At 32.5% G+C, this 24,633-nt stretch overlaps 1 protein-coding gene across 1 annotated transcript; it reads right to left on the bottom strand.

The window, feature by feature from the left end:
- Positions 1-11,489: 11,489 nt before the first annotated feature.
- Positions 11,490-20,004, bottom strand: LOC100811523 (putative receptor-like protein kinase At4g00960). Its single transcript, XM_003529163.5, has 6 exons — positions 19,770-20,004; positions 19,509-19,651; positions 18,869-19,079; positions 17,090-17,324; positions 15,336-15,486; positions 11,490-12,113 (listed from the first exon to the last, which is right to left on the bottom strand). The coding sequence occupies exons 1-6, from the start codon at positions 19,831-19,833 to the stop codon at positions 11,685-11,687; spliced, it is 1,233 nt and encodes a 410-aa protein (XP_003529211.1). The 5' UTR covers positions 19,834-20,004; the 3' UTR covers positions 11,490-11,684.
- Positions 20,005-24,633: the final 4,629 nt, after the last annotated feature.

The raw sequence follows: 24,633 nt of genomic DNA, 5'->3' as shown, positions 1-24,633 counted from the left end.
TTATCCTAGGTTACGAGAATTTATCCCTAATCAGTTCAACCACTTAATCCAACCTGGAATTAATTTACTAAGCGAAAATTAACACAAGACTGTCATTATGCGATTAAGCAACACATACACCAATTAATTCCTCTCACATGTCCATTAAGCATGATCGTTAATTAAGCACAGAGACAATTAATCTAGCATTAAGCATGCACGGATTAATACCAACAACAAATACAGAATAATTGGTGAAGGGGAAAAACTGATCAGAATTTTATGTTAAGAACAAAACCTCAAAGAGAGCTATTCTTAATCCTCAAGAGAAAACAACACTAGGGATTCAACCTTCCATTAACACAGAAACAAAAAGGAAATCAAGGGTAGAAAACAAACTGAAATTAGAAGCAGAAAATGAAAACGAAAGTGGAATTAAAAGCAGAAAACAAAACTGGAATTGCTACGTGAACAGTGCGCGTGAACAGTAAATACGAAATCTGAAGAATAAAACCCTACAAATTCTCTCTGCCTTGTGAACAGTTACCAGCCACACTTAAAACCCTAGAAGTTGGGCTCACTAAAGGTCACTAGGTCTGGTGGCCCAATTACAAAAATACAGCCCAAAAACGAAATAAAATAAAACTAGATGACAAATAAAATCGTCTGCTCTCTTCAAGTCCAAGTCGGTTCAGCCCAATTCTGGATCCAAGCCCAATTGCTTATAATTTTCCTGAAATTAAATTAAAACACAGAATTAGTCAAGTAGGCCCAAATGATAAAACTGCATAATTAATTTTGACAATTAAGGCTAATCAGTAATTAAAATGGTGATAGAAAGGGGTAAGAAATAGGAGAAAATAATGACACATCAATGAACATCGGATAATGAAAATATTTATGGTTATTGAGATTGTTAGCTTAGTGTAGTCAAATCCCCAACACTTCATTTCATTTTACATTTAGCTCCCCTTGCCATCCATTGTTTGTGTTTTTGCTCACCTTTAATTTGTTTTGTTTTTTGTGTTTATACTTGTCTTAAAACAAATTATCCTTTGCCTAGAACATGAATTCACACAAATAGCCTCGTACAAACAAGTCCTTGTGGAAATGACTTTGTACCCAAATTTCAGAAAAAAAAAAAACTAAACTAATTGATATGCTTGTCAACGATGTTGATGATGATCAAAGAATACTGGGAGTTTTCAATCTCATTGTGAGATTGAAGGTGTGCCAAAAGTAACCTAGATAATACTTATTGTAAACCAAGAAATAATACTTGTTTTGTAATCTGTTTTGATTAGTGAAACCCTTATAAGGTTGAAGGAGAATTGGATGTAGCCCATGATTTAAGTAAACTAGTATTAAACAAGTGTTCATACTTCTATTCTCACAACAATCATATTTTTGAAGCCTATAAAATCAAGATGAAAGCTTGGCAGAATATAACTTTTGCAATCTGATATTCTCAAAGTGTTGCCATTCATACTCTGATACATCTTTCATCTTTGGAGGATTATACACTGAGTGTTCAATCTACTATTCTTTGATTAGTAAATTTATTTTGTAATTTTTTCTTCATTGTATACTCTCTATGTGAGAGTTATTTGATTGCAATCACTCAAACTTGTTGTTCAGAAATCCACGAGTGTCTTAGTGATCAAAGAATATTTAGGAGTTTTCAATCTCAGGGGCGAGTTTAAGGGTGTGCCAGAAATAGCCTAAAGAGTACTTGTTGTAAGTTAGGAGTAGAAGGAAAAAAATCCTTGTTTTGTAATATGTTTTGATTAGTGGAACCCTTCTAAGGTTGAAAGAGAATTGAACGCAACTCACAATTTGATGAACTAGTATAAAATAGTGTCGATACTTTTGTTCTCGTGTTTTAGACTTGTTTTCTCATGAACTCTCTTTTGGATGCACCGGTTTCTTAAAATTCTATTTGTGAAAATTTGTTTTAGTACCTTATCCGGATTATCACTTTGTCAATTTAATTTTTAATGTCTTTTTCATAACTGTCTTAAAAAAAGATATTTATCTTGGAAAAAAAGTTCTAGGGGTTTACAATAATAATTCTATTCAACCCCTTCAAGTGTGTTCCATTTGATTTCATATATATGATGTTTAGAATAAAAATGGTGAGAGCATCATATCTATGATATGCAAAATAGATTCACTCATATAGTCACTCATCTAGTTGGTCTAAGTAAACAATTTGAAAAAAAAAATAGTTAATAATCAAAGTGTTGAGGATGTCTTAACAGGTCTCTGCAACCTATGGTCATTGTTATAGTTCAATCGAAGGATCTATCAACCATGAATATAGAAATTCTCTTTAGAAAACTTCAAGGTCCCGAGTTTTAGTTGAATAGATAATGAAGAAGTTGACAAAGGAAAGAAATATATTACTCTTCAGGCCAACTCATTTAGGAATTATGGATATAGATATAACTCCAACTCATTTGACCTTGAAGATGAGAAGCCAAGCTTGATGGTAAAGAAGTTTGGAAAATTTTACATGAAAAAGGGCTTGGATCCTCTCTAATTAATAGAGCCAACTGGTGTTTGTTCGCACTCCTCTGCGATGCTAATCAGTAAGTGTACTGAGTCGCACAGGTAATATAAAACGGTAAGAACCGAGTATCGAATCACATGGAACTTGTTTCATCCAGAAAATATGCGTTCAATGAGCAAAAATTTATGTAAAGCAAGTAAATGATAAAAGGGGTTTTTGTCTAAAATTCTAATTAACTACAAATTAAAATATCTAAGAGTGAGAAGTAAAAACAGTCAAGTAAAAACTTTGGGTTATTCTACTGAACTTACTTTCATGTTGTTAAATGTTTTTTCTCTATTTAACGTTGTCTTAGTGTTCTTATGTTGAAAAATAAATTACCCAAACCAAGATCCCTCGAGTGAATGAGCCTAACTCTATTTAAACTTTGTCATTGATCCCTTAACAAACTTAGTCTAAATGAGTTGCATTAAGATTACAGCATAATAAAAACTAAATCACTGCACTCCGTCCCCAGACATACAGTTTTCTAGCCTGCTCTATCAAGTTCTAAGGGTTCAAAGCACTTCCCAGTACTAAAAATCCTAACTTTACATACAAATGGGTGATCAAGTCACAAGCATGCAAGAAATAAGCACAGATAAGAGCAATAAACACATAAAAACAAATTTAAATAGATAGTAAGAGAATATTACATCAAAGGTTTAGCAGAACTCCCCAACAAGAGATTTAGCCTTCCATTGCAAGTTAGCAACTTTCAGCACAAAGGATATATTTTTGAAGAAAAACTAAGGTTACAACTGGTTGAGGATGTCTCCTCCACCTCTAAAACCCTAAAACCTAAACCCTCTTGGAGGCTGAGGCTCTATCGTTTCAGCTTCTTCTCTTGCTCTATTTTTTGACTCCTCTCTTATTTTACGCCAACTTCAATGTTTTAAAGGCTCCTTGACATTTTAGATTCTGAAGGCTTGCTTAGCGTGATTTTCTCGCTAAGCGTGAGTTAGTGAATTCTAGTTTGGCGAGCTGGGTGCACTGAGCGCGAGAAGGGACAAATGACTCGTTGGGCGAGCTGACGGCACGCTGGGCACGTGCATCTGACACTGGTCATCTTCTAGGGTTTCCCAACCCACTAAGCGAGCTAAGTGTCTCACTTAGCCGATATCACTCGCTAAGCGCATATGCCTCGCTTAGCGAGACACCAGCTACTTCAACCTTCTTCTTCTTTTAGCCTGAAACTGAAGTTGATTCACATTAATTCATAAAATTGGGAGTATCTGCTGAGTAAAACCAAAATAAACATAAAAATATGTAAAATTCTTACAAAAAGAACCATAAATTAGGGAAAAGATGCTAATTTCATGTAACTCTTCAATACAAACGTTAGTCGTAAATAACGACTAACAGTGGTGCAGTCAAGAAAGGTTCATCTATTGGATTACATCAACTTTTATTTATTTTTTCCAATAATTTATAAAGAAAAAAATACTAAATAAAAATAGTTATTTTTGCTTCCATTTCAAATTATTTAACAACATTTTTGTTTGTTTTAGAATAATTATCAAGAAAAGGTATTAATTTTCAAGAACAACTTATTGTTGTTGTTGAAGTCAAAAATCACAAACACGGTTAAACCTCCTGAGGCGTGGCAATCACTGACCTAAAAGGTTTATCTGCGGTGTCTCACGCAAACCTCCCATGATACAACAAGAATGTCTTGGTGGGGCTAAGGTTATAGAACTTGCAAAGGAAAGAAACAACCTAGGAGTAAAGAGGGGGAGAGATTAATAGAAGCAAAGAGGAGGAGCAACACAATTGGCACCTCAATCACTTTTAAATTCACATTCAAATACTTGTTGATTGCATCAGTTTCTGCCAACCATTTTTATCACCAATTACGAGCCTATAATTGCCATTGTCCCCCCCTTGATTCACACTTTTATTAGTATTAATAGCGTATGTAACTGATTGCTTAATTGTAAGAGATTTGAATTTCAAATTCTTGAAAATAAATGTCATAAGTTTCCTTGTTTGCCTTATGATTTCCATGTAATTAAATCTTTTAAAAAAATCTTTTGAAATAAGCATTAAAATTAAAACAATCCCCCACATATTTCAAAAGAATAAATTACATTTAATAAAGAAAATAAAATTTATGGCTTAACATGAGGTATAATCCATCGGACTTGGTATAGCAAGTTATATGAACCAGACCTAGACTGATAGGACTTAACACATAGTGTAGTTGGTGTAGCAAGCTATATGAACCAAAAACACTTGGCATGTGATAGTGGTCTACCAATCACAAGACACCTCCACAATCTTTGCCGTTATCATTGTGTTGCGCTACTAGGTCATGCGCGTGCTCGATATTCATGAGTGCTCTAGAGAACTTGCCAAGATCTCATGCAAACAGCCCCACTTGACACTTATATAAGTGATTCAATCAAGTGCATGCTGCAAATCATACACCACCCATAAGTGATATGAAAATCATTAAAAACTTTATAAGATGTAAAACTTTCTCAAACACACAAAGTTTACTATAAAGTTTATCCTTTCATTAATTCAGCTCTAACACTTTCTCACACCATAGGAATAGACTAAAAGCAAATTGATAGAAATCAATTTGAGTGTTAGCAGAACTAACAAGTGACTTGATTTTACCCGTATGAACCTTCTTCATGGGATCTCTAATCACAAAGGTTGGGTTACAATGACTTGTTTGTTTTCAAGTGGCTTAAGTATTATTTCCCTCGATGTTTCTAATATCATATTCATCCCTAGGGGTTTTGTCAAAGGATCTGCTAAGTTTCCTTCTGACTTCACATAATCTATGGAAATTGTTCCATCTTTTAGAAGCTGCTTAACCACAATATGTCTCAGTTGTATATGTCTATTTTTCCCATTAAATGCTTTATTCTTAGCCACAGCTATCACTGACTAGGAATCACAATGCATAGATATTGATGGGGTCGGTTTCATTCCCAAAGGAATGTTAGCTAAGAATTTTTTCAACCACTCAGCCTCACTACCAGCCATTTCTAGAGCAACAAACTCCAACTCCATTGTTGATCTAGCAATAATAGTTTGTCTGGCTGATCTCCAAGCTAAAGCACCATCACCAAGAGTAAACACATAAGCACTAATGGATTTTCTCTCATCTGAATCAGAGACCCAGTTAGCATCGCTATACCCTTCAAGTACTGTGGGAAATCCACTGTATTAATAGCATAATCCATGGTACCTCCCAGATATCTCATGAGTCTAGCAAGTGCATCCCAATGGTTCTGATTTGGATTATGGGTATATCTACTCAATCTGCCTGTTGCGTATGCAATATCAGATCTAGAAAAGTTCATCAAATGCAATAAGCTCCTAATGATTTGGGCATATTGAGTTTCAGCAATTAGTTTTCCTATGTTTTTCTTTAATTGAGAGTTAGCATCATAAGGGGTACTCACTGACTTAAAGTCATAATATTTATACTTCTTGAGAAGTTTCTCAACATAATGCTCATAGGATAGTAATATACTATCTCCCTTCCTTTTAATTTTAACTCCGAAATTAACCCTTGCTTCACCCATGTCTTTCATATCAAATTTAGATGCTAATAAATATTTAGTTTTAAAAACTATATCATTGCATGTACCAAAAATAAGTATGTTATCCACATACAAGCTTATAATAACATGGCCATCATTCACAAACTTTGTATACATGCATCTATTAGCATCACTACTAGAAAAACCATCAACAAGTAAAGTCTCATTAAACTTTTCATGCCATTGTTTAGGAACTTGTTTTAAACCATATAGGGATTTCAAAAGTTTGCACATTTTGTTCTCTTGACCATCCACCACACACCCCTTAGGTTGAGTCATATATATCTCTTCCGCTAAATCACCATTCAAGAAAGTTGTCTTAACACCCATCTGATGAATCACTAACTTATGGATTGTAGCTAAGGCTATCAAAATCCTAATGGAGGAAATCCTTGTAATAGGTGCAAAGGTATAAAAAAAATCTATGTTAGGTTTCTAAGTAAACCCTTTAGCAATCAACCTTGCTATGTATTTATCTATAGATTCATCACGATTATACTTCCTCTTAAAGATCCATTTACATCCAATAGGATTTGCACCCTCAGATAGATATACTAAATTCCATGTATTATTCTTTTTAATAAAATCAATTTCAATCCTAATGGCTGAAGAACTATTAGCTTTTGAAAAACTTAAGGGATCATCCATAATAAGATATGTATAAAAGTCATTTCCAAAAGATTTCTTTGTCCTATGTCTTTTACTTCTCCTCAAATCCTCGCCATAGGTTCACTATAGGTGATGCAATCCTACCCCGCAAGGGCATTGGATAGAAAACTCCAAGTAGATTGGGCCAGAGATGCAAGAGAAGGCCCTAGGGTTCTTATGAGCCTTAGGGTAGATTTCGGGCCCATGGGCTAAGTACGAGCCCACTTATCTTTGTAAATATTAGATTAAGGTTTCATTATTTTTGGGCCTTGTATTTAGGGCTCCATAATGTAGGTAGGGTACCCTAGAAATATAGGATTTTTCAGCCCTTGTATTTTAGGGCACCTAGACTAGTTTTTGTATTAGGGGTAGTTTTGTAATTTCACATGCACTAAGTGGGTATTTGATGTGTGTGATTGGAAATAAATTTAATTGAATTGGTAGAAGCCCAATCCAATTAAATTTTAGAGGGGGAGGTGAGCATTTGCTTACTACATCCCATTGCCACATCATATAGTCACACTTTGTGCATGTCCTTCATGCTTTTCATGCCTCATAACACCTAAGCACACTTAGTGGAGAATCTTGGAATTGATCTTGGATTAGTGGGCTGAACCATAACTAAAATTCACTAATCATAATTAGTGAAATTTTGGCTCCAAAGTTTGGCTCCACAAATTCAATTTCAAATTCAAGTGAAATTTGAATTTCCCTCCAATTTTGTGTGACACTTAGGCTATAAATATAGGTCATGTGTGTGCATTTTTTTGAACTTTGATCATTTGAATATTAAACTTCAGATTTCAAAGCTCATTTGGAGCATAAAATTTCGTGCTCTTCTCTCCCTCTCCCTTCATTCATCTCCTTCTTCGTCCAAGCTCTTATCCATGGCCTCCTATGGTGGTGAGCTTCTTCTAGACTCATCTTCTCCTTGAAGTGGCATCTCCTCTCTCTCTTCCTTTCTCCATTCCGCTGTCATTCATCTTCCAAGAAGCAAAGGAATCCATTGATGAAGAAGATCCTAGGCCTACAAGCTCCAATGGAGCTTGCATCAATAGGTTTCAACTAGGTTTCAAGACTAGAAGCAGTACTGGAACTAGCACTCGACCTCAAAGGGAAAACATCCTCAAAGAATTCGGCATTCTTAGCTCCACGATGATGTCACACTCAATCATATCACTCTTAAGAACTAGAAACCTATAGGTAGCACTATGTTTAGCATAACCAATAAACAAGCAATCAAAAGTATTAGGTCCTATTTTCCTTTTCTTTGGATCGGGTAACATCACTTTGGCTAGGCACCCCCTCACTCTCAAATATTTCAGGTTTGGTTTATATCCTTTGCATAATTCATAAGGGCTCAAACCTGTTTTCTTATGTGGAATTCTATTTTGTAAAAAACGAGCAGTCAAAAGGGCTTCTCCCCAAAGGTTGTTAGGAGTAGAGGAACTAACAAGTAAAGCATTCATCATTTCCTTAAGTGTTCTATTTTTCCTTTCAACTACTCCATTTGACTCGAGGGAATATGGTGGGGTTACTTCATGAATTATACCTTCCTTTTCACAAAATTCATTAAACAAAGTGTATTCACCACCCCTATTGGATCTCAGCCTCTTGATTTTTCTATTCAATTGATTTTCAACTTCAACTTTATAATATAAAAACATATCAAACACTTCATCTTTGTGTCTAATTAGATAAACTTTAGTATATCTAGAGTAACCATCTATAAAGGTTACAAAATAACTATTAGCTCCTCTTGTCATAGTTTGTTTTAAATCATCAAGATCATAATGAATTAAGCCTAGCAGTTCAATTTCACGTGGTATAGAAGGACATGATTTCTTAGTTAATTTCGATTCAACACATATTTCACATTTCTTACTTTGTTTATCATGCATATTGATTAAACGTTGTTGTTGCAATTTCATAACATATGTTGGATTAACATGTCCTAATCTATCTGCCATATATCATAAGAATCAATCAAGTAAGCAGAAGAAGATGCATTCTCATTAATCACTTTAGAAACATTGAGTACAAAGAGACCTTAATCACAATAACCCTTCCCCACAAATACATCATTCTTAGTCATAACTATCTTATCAGACTCAAAGGAAATCTTTACCCCAACCTTTCCCAACTATGCTACATAAACAAGGTTAACTCTGATAGAGGGAACATGTATCACATCATTCAAAGCCAGTTTTTTCCCAAATGTGAGCTTGAGAAGAACTTTTCCCTTTCCTTGAATTGAAGTATTTCTCAAATCACCAAGATAAACTTGTTCTTCTCCATCCCCAACAACAGCGTAGGAGGTAAACATAATCTTATTAGCACAGAAGTGCCTAGTAGCCCCAAAGTCTACCACCCATTTGTTCACATTGGTGACAACATTCACTTGAGTGACCATAACAATAATGTCGTCTCCTTCAACCAGGTTAGCACTAGGGTTAGGAGGATTGTCATTTCTCACAACTTTGTACCTACACTAAGGAGCAAAGTGTCCCAACTTCCCAAAAACAAAACAGACTCCCTTTTTCTTGAAAGAAGGATTAGAAGTAGGAGCATGTTGGATGGGATTAGAATGAGCAGCACGTGGGTTATTATATTTGTACTTATTTTTGTTATTGTGATCAGTTTTGTTGGCATACCTCTTATAAAATGACTTGTCTTGTATTGTGTTTTCCTTGGCAGACATTGCTTGGGTCCTTGTTGCAACACTTTCCTTCCTATTTGTATCTTCAATGATAATATGGGTGATAAGGTGTGGTAGTGACATCTGTTTGTGTCTATGCTTTAACTGTTGTTTGTAGTCTATCCAGGATTCCAACAGCTTTTCAATATGGAGTTTAGAAACAAACTCGTTAGGCAGAGAGATGTTTTCAGTCTTTGGGTATTCCTACAACTTGTGGTATTCATTGATTTGTACCTTAATGTCATGGTCCAATGGTAGTAGTTAGCGATGATGAATCTTTGCCTAACCACATCCTCGACAATGTATTTGGGTATGAGAGAGTCCCATATCTCTTTGGATTCCTTGTAGGAGCAGTAGACATCAAAAAGAGCATTAGACAAGGCACCTAACAAAGTAAGATGACATACCTTAATGGCCTGAACCCATTGTTGAAGTTGACTAACATCAGCAGCGGCATTAAGTTTGGGAGTGGAAAGAGCGAAGACAACTCCATGCATGTCCAACAAGGTATGAAAATGTTCCTAACAGCAATAGAAGTTTTGGCCAATGAAGACCCCAATTTTTGAGACATCAGGTAGCGACTTGGCAAAGCTTGCAGTCGGTGGCGTGGGGTTGGCATTATTGACAGGTTTTGTGGTTTCAGCCATGAACTAAACCTTTTATATTGTTGTTGCTGAAGTCGAAAATTATGAATGCGGTTAAACTTCTTGAGGCGTGGCAGTCATTGACCTAAAAGGTAAATCCATGGTGTCCCACATAAACCACCCAAGATACAACAAGAACATCTTAGCGGAGCTAAGGTTACAGAACTCGCAAAGGAAAAGAAATAACCTAAGAGTAAAGAGGGAGGGAGAGAGATTAATAGAAGCAAAGAGGAGGAACAAAACAGTTGGCACCTCAATCACTTTTGAATTCACGTTCCAATACTTGTTGATTGCATCAGTTTTTGCCAACCATCTTTTTTTATCACTGATTATGAGTCTATAATTGCCATTGTCCCCCTTTAGATTCCAACTTTTATTGACATTAATAAGAGATGTAACTGATTGCTTAATTGTAAGAGATTTGAGTTTCAAATTCTTAAAAATAAATGTCATAACTTTCCTTGTCTACCTTATGATTTCCATTTAATTAAATCTTAAAAAAATTCTTTTGAAATAAACATTAAAATTGCAACACTTATATATAGTAATGAACAAAACTTTATAAGGTTATACAATCCCAATTTTCACTAAATGATTTTATTAATAAATAAATGTTTAAAGATGAGACATAAAATCTATTCTCGATTATGAGTTTTTTATTTATTAAATAAACAAGTTCATAATTTTCAACTTATTAGAGAATTGTTTGGTACTTAATGCATATCATAATTATAATTTCGATAAATATATCCATTTTTATTACAATAATACAATAGTTTATAAGATAATTAATAAGGAAACTTTGATACAAGTGTTTTCAATTTAATGATTAATTTTATAATAATTTTGATAATAATAAGGAACATGTAAGGTTTAAAGAAGAAATGAAGATAAAAAAAAAAGGTTTATAGAGATACAGTAAAGTAAATAGACACAAATTCGTAAAATATGAAAATTGAATACATACACGATGACCTTTTGCCAATTTTCGATGTAGGCCTTGTTGGTATTTGGGAAATTAAGTGATAGTATTTCAATCCCACAAAAATTGACATTTAACAATTTTATTTATAGACTTCTAATACTAACGATCAAATTATATTATTTTTGATATGTGTACAATAATATTCCTAAAAATATTCATTTGTCACTAGTAATTGTCTTTGTATAACTTCTCCACGACCACGTCAAATGGTATTTTGATTGTTGAAAAAGATGTTTGTTTCAATCTTACATACCTTAATGAAATTATCAAAATTGTCAACTCCATCTGAGAACACATTCAACTTCTCAAATTTTAGGTTGTATTACAATCGCTTTTGAATAGACTTTTCTATTCCTGTCAAGCCAAGTTCATCAAAACATAATTTTGATAACTTAGTCAAATTTTACGTGAGAGAACCTACTCCTACGAAGTTATATTTCTTCATATAGTTTTTTAAATTATTCTTTTTACAAGCAAAAAGAATTGCTCCAGTGGCACTGAAAAAATTTCCCTACTCCTGATAACATTTACATCATAAGTATTTAATTACATGATTACAAAATTCATGATACCAAAAAATAAAACAATAAGTGCCCTCAATTTCTTTCTTCAAAAACTAATCACGCAACACCAAACGTTGCATCGGTCGTTTCCCTCGCCGGTCTACTTCAGCTGTAGTATTGGAGCTTGTTGTTGGTGTTGTTGCAGAAGTGGTAGTGTTAGTGCCACAATTTCTTGAAGAATCAAAAGTGTGCAAATTAGAGTCATCATCAACTTCCCCAGAAGACATTGCATAGGGTCTGCGTGATACTCTTCTGTATCTGGAACCGGGTATTCCTGGTCTTGTTGGTTCTTCCATGTGGCCTGGCGGTTTCTTTGACAACACCACAATCACACGCCCCATCGTAGGACGTAGGTTTAGATCACCTTGTGTGCAGAGTAGACCCAGTTGAATGCACATTTCTGCTTGTTCTGTTACCGCTGTGGAGGCCAATGTTGGGTCCACGATTTCTAATGCCCTCCCTTTCTTGTATAGCCTGTATGCCTATAAGATTAAAGGAAAAAAATAAACAAAGACATCAAAATTAGAAATGTTTTGCATTCATAATTGTTGAACTTCAAGTAAAAATGAGATTAAACAACTTGGGGTATCAGCGTGTTTGGAAAAGCGTCTGGGACGCACATGCTTTCTTTTTTCTCGCGTCAAAGCCTCTTGTTAACGGAGAAGCTAATATTTTTTGCTTTAGAAAATTGGCGTCACGTCCAACCAAAACGCATACTCAAGCACGCTATATGTTTGTGTAATCGTTTGTGTTTGCATGCTTGTGTTTGCAAAACACAAACAGACATTGACAAAAACATCTAGATCCTTCCTTTTGTGAACTATTGGATTCGTCTTGGAATTCATGCAATAAGAAGTTAGACAGACAACTAAACAGTGCACTTGATCCTCAGTTGATCAGTGTAATTAAAATAAATGTGCACAAATTTAGACTCACTTATGCTATGATGTTTTGTAATACTTTGTATTTATTACAGTGGAGAGAACACAAATGTTTGAAGAAGGCATGTCACGCTTCCATGACGACATTGAAGGCTTTTGCATGTTCCTATAGATACACTCTGCCATTACTTGAGGTAATTTAAGTGCAGCAGTCTTCATTATTTTTCTGCGTTTTCTTTTTTGTTAATTTGCAACTTAGAGCCAAATTGTAAATACATTTAATTTTAAGAATCTGACTAAGTAGTATTTTGAGAGTAGTAGTTAAGAAATTAATATATGCAGTAATTTTTATTAAAAATAGAGTTTAATTTCAATATATTATTACACTAAAATATATAATAGATATCACTTTTAAGATGGTTTATATATATATATATATATATATATAAATAAAAGATAGTTATTAGAAAATTTATGAATTCATACTCATTATGCATGTTTATGATTAGATAACATAATAACAAGTCTTTACAATGTACGTATTTACTCTTACAAATAATAATGTTACATTAAATATCACTATAAGAATATGTTAGTAACATATTCTATACAAAAATTTAACTTTTAGTTTTTCAATTAATGTCCGAGGGATAACTATTATCATTTTCCTAATTTTAAATACAACAATATGCATAACATCCTCATTATTGTCATAATTTCATCACATATATTATAGATTAAAAGAAAAGAAAATAAATCATACTTTTCAATATATATTTGTTCCTTTTTTATGTATGAAATATCTTAATATATTACATTCAATTTTTTCCATCTTAAATACGCGGCAAAACTACTAAACTGGGTCCTTTTTACAATTTTTTTACTAAAATGGGGCTGTTTTGTAGTTATTTATCCCATGTGTCTCTCTTTTTTACTATAATGTGTCTATCCGAGGTGTGTGTTCCACGTAAAGATGACACGTGACACGACTTGGGACGCGTCCTGTGTACATGCGCATGCGCATTGGGCGCATTGGGTCGTGTTGGGGACCCAGACGCTTTAGGTCGCGCTGGGGACCCAGGCGCGATCCAGTTGGGTCACACTTTATTTAATATTTTTTATATTTTATATATTGTTTTTATTTAATATTTTTATATTATTTTATTTTATTTTTTTATATTTTATTTAATAGTTTCTATATTAAATAAATTATTAACATTATGTATTATTTTAAAGTCATAAATAATTTTTTATATTATTTTTATTTACTATATTTTTTATATTTTATTTAATATTTATATATTAAATAAATCCTTAATATTAGAAAAAATAAAGAAAATATTAAATAAAATATAAAATATAAAAAAGTAAAAAATATTAAATAAAATAATATAAAAAATATCATAAAAACAATATAAAAAACCAAAAATAGAATTTAATATTTTCTATTTTTTTATATTTTATTTAATATTTTTTACTTTTTTGATGACAAATTATGACCATATTAATTAGTAATGTGATCAAATTAAATTATATTAAAATTATAAATAATTCTCACTTGATATGACTTAATTTTTTAGTTTAGTTAAGTGTAAATTTAAATTTTAAAACTTATACTATTAACAAGTTACATGTAATTTCTAATTAATTATTCTAAAATATAAGATATTTTCACGTAAGGTAAGTCTTGACATTTTATGAGCCTGGAACGAAATAATAGATAGAATTCCTTTATACACAAGTTCTAATGGCAGAAAAATCTTTTTGTTCCCTTAAAACAAATAATCTAAATTTGAGTAACAAAACAAAAATATTTTTAAGCCTAATAATATAAGATAAAACATAAATAATGACACTGACGTTAATAGTATGAGTATTAAGTTGTTAATACCAAAAAAGTATGTGTATTAAGTTGATATATTTGCAGTTGCTATTACCATATATTAAGTTAATTAAATAAGAATGGCTTATCTAAAAAAAACACTTAATATATAAAAAAAAAACACTCATAAGAATGGCTTATTTAATAATTTTTACTTTTTTATATTTAATATTTTCTTTATTTTTTTCTGATATTAAGGATTTATTTAATATATAAATATTAAATAAAATATAAAAAATATAGTAAATAAAAACAATATAAAAAATTATTTATGACTTTAAAATCATACATAATGTTAATAATTTATTTAATATAAAAACTATTAAATAAAATAAATAAAAAATAATATAAAAATATATTAAATAAAAATAATATACAAAATATCAAAAATATTAAATAAAATGTGACCCAATTAGGTCCAGGCGCGACCCAACGCACCTGGATCCCCAACACGACCCAAGGCGCCTGCTACAGCGCTATCCATCGCGTCTGTACGCAGGGCGTATTCCAAGTCGTGTCATGTGTCACCTTTACCTGGAACGCACTCTTCAGGTAGGCGCGTTGTAGTAAAAAAAAAGACCCATAAGATAAATAACAAAACAACTTCATTTTGATAAAAAAAATTTATAAAAAGAACCCAATTTGATACTTTTACCTAAATACGCAGGAACTATGACCCATGACCAGTATTCGAGTTGGCAATGTCAATTGGTTGGCGGAAAGATACCTCAATATTAGTATGTCCCACCAATTAAACACGCGACAACTAATTACCTAAAATAATAAACGAATGAAAGTCTACCTCTACCAAATAGGCAAGAAGTCAAAATGCGAACAGTCATAACTCCTAACCTTAATACTAGCAAAAAGCTACAAATAAATAAAAAAGATTAGCAAGATAATAGTGTGGGATAATTTAAAAGTTATTGTAATATTATTACCCAGTCCAGGAGATTCTGTGCACTAACGTCCATATCAAACGATGAATTTCTCAGGCCACTGACCAATTCCAACACCAAAACCCCATAGCTAAATACGTCTGCTTTCACGGATAAATGTCCATGCATTAAATACTCCGGAGCCAAATAGCCACTGCATATCACATCATATTTCCTATGTTATTAGTATTATTATTTTATAAAACTATGGTACATACCAAAAAATAAAAATGTATTCAAAAGAATGTTATGCGGCAGGACATGAAAAGATGCATTTTATTTTAAACAATTTTAGTGGAGCATATTTTCTTTGGCGTGTGTGTACACACTAGTAATTATTATGTACTTTCAGAAGCCGTAATAGATTTAAACATATAATAATTGTTTATTTAAGTTAAATTCCACAAAATTAATGGGAAAGATAGCTAATAAAGTTAAAAAAATTAGTTTATTAAATTATAATTATTTAATAAAATTAATTAGTATAATCATTAAAAAAATATAAAATCACAGAAAAATAATAAAATCATAATTTATTTTAAAATGATAACTAAAAAATTGAATAAATATATTGAAGATAAAAATAAAAGAAAATATAAAAAGTTAAAAACTAGCGTTTTGAAAAATATTATTTCAAATAACATTTAAAAAGCTTATTTGATTATATTCAACAAGAAATTTTAGTTAACTTCTAACCTTTTTACTAGATAAAAAAAACTTGTTTGGATGTTTGGTAAATAATTTATTTAATAACTTCTAGCATTTTTTTTTTTGGAATACTACTCAAAGTAACATTTTTTCAAATATTAACTTTTAGCTTTTTATATTTTTTATTTTTATATTCAGTATATTTATTAAATTTCCTAGTTATCATTTTTAAATAAATAATAATTTTATAATTTTTTATTGTCATTTTACATTTTTTAATTACTTTAACAACTAATTTTATCAAATATTTATAATTTAATTAGCTAACATTTTAACTTTTAGCTAACAACTAATTTTTTAGTTTCTAATTAATTTTAAGTTAATTTTACCGAATATAATCATAAGCTACTAACAAGTTTATAAAAAACCTTATTTATCAAATAGATAAACAAATTTTTTAGGGACTTAAAAAAGTTTAAAATAAGTTAAAATATCCTATGAAACATAACCTTAATGTTTTATTAAGCTCATTCTATAATTTACATAAAGAAAATTTCGGCCAATATGTTTTATGACCCTATAAATTTAGTATCTTTGACATGACAACATATCAAAACTCGTTGGGGTGGTCATCAGGCAACTAAAAATAAGAATCATTATATTTGCAGAGAAGAAAGACAAAATTTGTTATTAAAAAAACAAAAAAATATTATATTTGTAGAAATGTAAAGCATTTTTTTTCTGTACCAAAAAAATGTAATGCATTTTTTAATGGCAGGTTATGACGGATACTAAAACAAGTGACAATGAACATTGTCAGGATAAAAAAAACTCAAATATTTTTACCAGAGCTAAAAACAAAACTCATTATATTTACACAAATTTCAAACATATATTTAAGCTGGAAATTTTTCTTCAAATCTACGAAAGTAATAATAGTACTAGATCACGAACGACTTATAGGCTGAAATTTTCAATTTTAAATAAATTCCATATATGGGCAGAACGGTTGTGATGGTATATATTTAATTAACAAACGTGTTGACTTTTGATAATTTAAATGTATTTGGTTGAAAACTTTTAGGATGAAAGAGATTATTGCTACATACTTGGTTCCAGCCACACGGGTGTTGACATGGGTTTGGTCTTCGGGGAAGAGGCGTGCGAGGCCAAAATCTGCAATCTTGGGGACCCATTTTTCATCCAGTAAGATGTTACTTGCCTTTATGTCGCGATGTATAATGCAGTTGTGAGAGTCTTCGTGTAGATAAAGCAACCCTCTTGCCACCCCAGTGATTATGTCAAACCTACGTTTCCAATCTAGCTGCTCTTTCTTCTGGGATTCTGCATTAATTTTTAACATGTAAATATTTGTTTTATATATCCAGTTTTGAATGGTCGTGTTTGAATAAGTGTTTTATTCCGTAGAACACAAAAATTACACATCTCAATCCACAAATCAAAAAGTTATGAATAATAAATTAAATTTAACTTAACCTATTGCATTATAATACATCAATACTTCAAATTAGCATTAGTATATCAAGGTAATATTTTGATTCATTTTATTTGGGATTTGTTAAAAAAGAGAAAAAAAAATAAGCCAAACAGAATTTTATAAAAAAATATATTCTTATTTTTTTAATTTTTTTATTTCAGATCTCAAAATCTAAAATTATACACTATCATCCAATAAATTTCAATCTAAAAATAATTTTAAAAATTGAAAAGATTTAAAATTAAATAATTTTTTATTTTTAATTTTAACTCCTACTTTATAGTAACTTTTAAATTAAAAAATTAGGTCAGGTACACCTAATCTTATGAAGGCATTATTATGAGAAAAATCAACATAATTAAAGGGTGTTGGGTGGAAGTTTCTTTCATCTTCTTCGAAGGTGGAGGTGTCCTACAATCTAGAAACTTTCTAGGTTGCAAGTTGTGTGCTTAACTGAAGAAAAATAAAAAAATGGGTTTGCGTATTTAGTTTTGAACGTTATAAACATGTATCCAATTAATTAATAATTTTATGTATGTCAAGGTCAAGGGATTAAGTGCTGTCTCTTTCTAGTTTCCTAAGGCTTTCCGAACAAGGAATTACTTTAGATGAGAAGGGATGAAAAAGAAAGCACGTCTTGGGACTCACAGGTAGTTGCGATGTTAATGTAAAAAGAAATAAAAATCCATATTATGATATTATGAAAAAGAAAAAAAATGCATCGGGTCTAGGGAAGTCACACAAAAAAATCTGAAAACAGAACATGTTTAGGAGCACAATGAAATTTTAGTTGAAGGGAAAACCTCAAAACCATTTCCCATATTGGCTTGAAATTTGAAAATATGGAGTCAACAACTCAAAGGCTTAATTGACACTCTCAACAGAATATGGGCTGGACTTGACATTGCAGAAGTTCTATAAGAAAGAATAGGAAAAAGATTTTTTTGGCATCCAAAACTATTTGACACACAGATAGAGACAGAGAGAATGAACCAAAAAGAAAAAAAAATATAAGATAGATGATATGATAGGAAGAGAAAAAATAATTATTGATGAAGTGTTTAAAATAAGTGAGTGTTCAGATATTAACTATCAAGAATATATCAAACTATCGTAGGTCAAATCATTCACTTAGGTCCATTGTCCATACTTAATTTGTAAGAAACTCAAAAATTTAGAATGGCATTTTTTATGGGTGGCCATGGTAGCTTCTGGGAGGGATTAAAAAACTAATCATGAAAAGGCCAATATCTCTCAACATATATATTTTTCATGCACATACATTTGATGATCAAATTCTCAACTATATGTTAAATTGAATGGCTTTGACAACACAGGAAAATAACAATCAAATCAAGTAAACAAAGGGGCTTTGCAAAGAAGCACTCACTGAAGAGAAGCTTGTCGAGGCTCTCGCGACGGACATACTCGTAAACAAGAAGCTTTTCGGAGCCATGGGTACAATAACCAAACAAATTCACCACATTACGGTGCTGCACACGTGCCAACAACTTTGCCTCGTTGACGAACTGCGTCTTCCCTTGATTCGATCTATGCGATAACTTCTTCACCGCAATCTCTCTCCCATCATTCAATTTCCCCTTTATGGTCCCAAATTGAATTAAAAAAATATCCAAAAATTAGAACAAGTCTCAGATTTTTTTGCTTACCAAGTAAAACCATAAATTAGTAACAACAATTTATCCATGTAGAACTTTCTCGAAAATTTGTAAGCCTTTCTGGGTACAGAGAATTAATAATAGTTCTTCCTTAATCCCCAGTAAAATTTATTTGCTTAAACTATTAGAAAAAACATAAGTCCCACCACACTAGTTAGAAAGATAGCGTTAAAGATAAAGTATATATAAGTTGAGGACAGTTATTGTTCTACGAGTTATTCTTGAAATTAAATTAGGTTAAAATTCATGTTCTATAAAAAATATTTGATTTAATTGAATCATTTCTCAAATTCCAAGCTTAATAAACTCAAACATGAAAAAACGAATAAAGATTGAAAATTGATTTAGTACCTTATAGACGGGTCCAAATCCTCCTTCACCTAGCTTGTTAAGAATATGAAATTTGTTGGTAGCAGCAACCAATGTTTCGTAGGGGAAGATCTTCTGCTCCTGTGCAGCTAAGTTCTGTATTTCGTTTTCTTCGGTTTGTCCCTCTAATTATATACATAAAGTTTATAATTTTATTATGATGGGATACTCAGCAACCGGAAAATAAATTCAAAAATAACTATTTTAAGAAAAAAGGAGAAGAATTGGGTTTTGTTGCTTTACCTTTGCTGGAGCTGAATTTGAAGGGCTTGATTAGATTGTGAAAGAAAGTGTTGGGTTTGGTCATGGCGTCATGGCGCTCTATGGTCCCAAAATGAGCCCATGAAACAAAAGTAAAGGATTGATTCTTCGAGCAAGAGATGCAAATTGGATGCTGAAAAAGAAGAACAACTGTTTCGTATTAGAGCAGTTGTTTTTCTCATATGCAATGAACAAAATCCGTACATAAAAAATCAAAATAATAATTTTAATTTATAATGGTGGCGTGTTGGTTTTGTTCACATTGACCCGGTGGGTGACCCATCTTGACTTTCGCCATTTCTTTCTTTTTAATTTGTTTTTTATTATGAAACCCCACTGTGTACATAAAGAGTTTCATGGAAAAACAACACAATTTTGTCTTTTTATTTTAAATGTGTTTAATGATGAAACCTTTGGAATATATATCCGGATATATAGCTTAATTAGGAGTTCTTCTCTAATGAAACCTTTAAACCTTTGGACTATATATCCGGACGAAACACCTTTCTTGCTCTAATGAAACCTTTGGACTATATACACAAGTCTTATATGTTATATTCTTTGCTTGGCAAGGTAGCCTGAATTTGAATTAAACTTTCACATCCTCACATGGTGAGTTGATTACCTTATAATCTTTTTAAACATATTGTTTGTGAAAAGACAAGAATGATTTAGTGTTAAAAAATATTTGAATTACCTGTCTCGAGTTGAGATTGTTAGTTTGTTATGACTAGAAATAAAATAGAAAATACTTGTTTATGACCATGTTGTCTAATGAAACCCTTTAAGGTTGATGGAAAACTAGATATAACATTAGTTGAGTGAACTATTATAACAAGTTTGTGTTCTTTGTGCCTACTTTTTCCCTTATGTTTTTCTTCTTTTTCCCTTATGTTTTCCTTGCACAATTACTCAAACTTAGTTAGAACTCTATTTTACTCACACACGATAAATAAATAAAAAGGAGTTCCAAGTTCTGACATCTTAAAAATTCTACGGTTAACAATAAAAGTGTTTAATTTGAATTTCCTTCTCTTTTTGGATCCAAACACTACAGTGCACATATTTTTTCTGTGCACGAGACTTTCTTCATCATTAACTTTTGTACAGAAAATTTTTCCAAAATGTATATAAATCTTCAAATTTATGGTTCTTTTTGGTAGGATTGTAAATAAAAAGAAGCTATTTTGAATAAGTGCCAAAGGAGTCATCGCGCTAAGCGAGCTCAATGTGCTTAGTGCGCATCAATGGCTAAACCCAACCCCAGTGCGCTTAGCGAGTAAAGGGGAATCTAGAAAGACATCTGCTATGCAAGCACGCGCTTAGCACATTATTAGCTCGCTAAGCGAGTTGTCTGTCGCTTTCCAGGCTTAGCGTGAGATTGACGCTAAGCTCAAATTCACTTACTTGTGCTAAGCGCGAGAATGGTGCTAAGCGCGATGTCGAGATCAGGAAGCCCTTTTTAAGCCTGATTTGCACAGAATTAGGGGGGAGCCAAGAGAACGGTTCATTACTGAGAGGTTTGAAGAATGTGAATTTTAGAGAGCATAGAGCAGAGCAAGGGGCCAAGTTTTCATCTTTTAGGGAGATTAGTGAGTTTTTGAGAGATTGTGAGTTTCCTAGAGGTGAAGGAGACATCCCCACTCCTTTGTAAGCAAGCAATTTCTCTTGATTCCTCTTCTTTAGTGTAAAAGGAGTTTCCTTGCCATGAAAGGCTAAAACCATTAGTTGGGGATTCTTATTGAGTAGTTGATGTAAACTCTTTTTCATATCTAATTAAGGTTGTTTTATGTGTTCACAGTTTCTATCTATGCTTATTGTATGCATGCTTGTGGCTTGATCACCCATTTGTATGTGCTGTTAGGGACTTTAGCATTGGGAAATGTACTGTTTCCTTAGAACTTGATAGAGCAGGGACTGAATAATTGCATTGCTAGGGATAGTGTGCAGGGTTTTAGTTTTCTTTATTATGCTGTGAGTATAATGCTGTTTAAATTAGGCTAAGTTTAACAAGAGAGATCTGCGAACGAAGTTTGATTTAAATTAGTCCAAACTCTGGAGGAATCGGTGTTTGGTATTTTTGTCCTCAGCATAGAACACAGGAACATTTTTAATTAGAAAAACATCTTTAATTGCATCAACTTACTCAATAGGAGGACCCAACGCCTTTAGATATCTATTTTCACACTTACTTGTCCAAGATCATCACCGGGTTCAAGTACCACTTCCTTCCTTTTCTTGCTGGCTTGCTTGGTATAGCTTTCATTCTTCTTTGCAATTTGCACATTCACTTGGTCATACAATCTTTTCACATACTCAACTTTGGCATGTGCATCCTTACGTTGAGTCTCTTGGGGATTGCTTTTGTAAGTTGGCCTGTTAGGTAATGAAGCTACGGGGAGGAGATCAACTTGATGTTCTATGCCTCTTGAAGGTGGCAGTCCATGAGGAATCTCCTTAGGAAAGAAATTTTTAAATTCCTGCAATAAGGGTTGAACACTAGGAGAAATAGAAATAGTAAACTCATTAGAATTATTAGTAGAAATTTTACTGTCTTTGCAATACTGTAGATTGAGTGGTTCATGAGCAGGTAACACTTTCCTCACTTCACTCACCTCTGCAAAATAATTAAATTTTCTCTCATGTGTATCACTCTCTCTCTTATGTGTATCACTCTTTTCCTCGGGTGTATCACTCTTTTTCATATTCCTTTGTGGTGCCTCACTATTTTCTTTCTCTTGTTCTCTCTTTTCTCTCATTCTGATTTGGTCATCACACACTTCTCTAGGGGATAGAGGTTTAAGAGTAAACAAGGAAGATTTGGCTATTCGTCTGTAGAGGTCTTCTTTGTTATGGTTCAACAAACGTTGCATTTGTGTAGTCATCGCGTCCAGAAATAAGCGTTGAGATCCATCCAGTTGATGATATACACCACCATTGTCACCAGCTCTTGCCATGATTTAAGGAACAAAGAATTTTGCAGTAAATTAAAAAAAAATTCAGGACCTCACCACACTTTACTCACGTGTTTCTCTCTTTGATGGTAGTTCACTCGTGTTTGATGCTCTCAATATAGGCTTTTGTGTGATGTTTTCACTCTTGCCTTTTACCACTCACTCCCTCTTAAGTTCTTGGATGAATCAAATTAGACACACAAGGTATATAACAGGAAAAATAGTTTAATTATCACAGACTGTGTAGCATATTTAATTTGGATAACAAATCATATTTGATTTTGGTTAACAGATTAGACTTGATTTGGATTTAGATTTGATTTGGATAACATATTAGACTTGATTTGGATAACAGATTGCATTTGATTTGGATAACAAATTAGACTTGATTTGGATAGCAGATTAGATTTGATTTGGATAACAGATTAGATTTGATTTGATTTTGATAACAAATTTTGATTTGATTTGGATAAAAAATCAGATTTGGATAACAAATTAGATTTAATTTGGATAACAGATATGATAATAAATAAGATAAACAGATAAGATAACAAATATGACAAGTAAACTTCAAATGCTCATAACTTTTGCTACGGTTGTCCGTTTGAGGCCCACTATATATCAAAATGCTCAGAATTCAGAGGAGAATCTAGATAAGGGGATTTGATCCACGATTTTCTTTCCGAAAAAACACCTCTAAATGCCTCAACTTCGTGTTCAAAGATCAAACACCCAATTTTTTTTTTCAAAATTTTTGCAACTTTTTTTTGACACAAAGTGTGAAAGACACAAGAAACAAGAACAAGAACGTGACAAGAACAAGAACAAGAACATAAATAACAGAACACAAGATGCAAACAAGAACGAAATAAGATGTAAACAAAAATGCAAATAACAGAACAAGGACAAAACACGAACCTGGACAAATTACAAAGAAAAATAATAGGATAGGATATAACCTGTATCAAGAGCCGAAGCTCTGATACCAGATGATGTGAACCTGAGTAGGAGCGGATCGCTTGATACAAGCTACAAAGATTTTGGATGACGCCACTTCCAGTGAAGGAAGATAAGTCAGGGTAGACGCCACAAGGATTACCTTGATAAGTCTGAGATTGGTTCAACAAGGAACCCAAAGAGAAACTCTCACCAAATTTTATCAAATGCCAAAAGTCATTTTATTGAAAACAAAAACCAATACTTATAGTGTATCTGAACAAGAAGATAAAAATAGACATGGGCCTTCTAAACAGTTTGGGCCAAAATTACAATAAATAAAATTATAACTAAAAAACATATTTAACTTGGGCCTTTAAATTAGTTTGGGCCTTCAGCAACAATTAATAGTCTTGATAGTGTCTCTGCCTCTGGGCCTTCATCCTTCTCCACTTGGGCCTTCATCCTTCTCCACTCGGGGGCTTTATCCTTCTCCACTTGGGCCTTCGTCCTTCTCCACTTGGGCCTTTAGCCTGTATTTGGCCAGTTTCAGGATTCTCATCACAAGTATTCTGGTCGAACAAGTAATTTTGGCGCCGTTGTCGGGGAACTTCTTTTATTTAGAAAAGCTTAGTTCAGTTTGAAGGCATTAATTCATTATTCGTTGATTCATTGTTATTTTGTGAATATTTAGTTACTGTAGAATTTATTGTTCTTTGGAATTGGTTAACTGTTGTTTTGCATGCAAATAAGGTCTTCTGCAGGTGCTTTGATTCCAATAGACTTGGAAATTAATGCAACTTGCAGGAAAAGGAACGTAGAAAGAAATAGAATTTTTTTGCAGGACATTGAGGCAACAACAATTCAGGAAGAACCTCTATCTTCTGAGGCATCTTCTAGTTTTCCAAAACAAGGGCAATCTCACACAGTATTAATTGAAGCCAATATCGTGGCTG

Source organism: Glycine max, chromosome 7 (genome assembly GCF_000004515.6).
Source record: "Glycine max cultivar Williams 82 chromosome 7, Glycine_max_v4.0, whole genome shotgun sequence".
NCBI lineage: Eukaryota > Viridiplantae > Streptophyta > Magnoliopsida > Fabales > Fabaceae > Glycine > Glycine max.
The sequence above is the reverse complement of the archived record's forward strand: the minus strand, read 5'-3'. Positions and strand labels throughout refer to the sequence as shown.

Bases quoted from the DNA above. Each gene is read 5' to 3' on its own strand.
- LOC100811523 (XM_003529163.5), bottom strand. From the start codon at position 19,833: ATGACCAAACCCAACACTTTCTTTCACAATCTAATCAAGCCCTTCAAA. The intron at 19,652-19,769 runs GTAAAGCAACAA...GTATATAATTAG, and splicing joins CAAATTCAGCTCCAGCAAAG to AGGGACAAACCGAAGAAAAC. The intron at 17,325-18,868 runs GTGAGTGCTTCT...AAATTAATGCAG, and splicing joins CCTCGACAAGCTTCTCTTCA to AATCCCAGAAGAAAGAGCAG.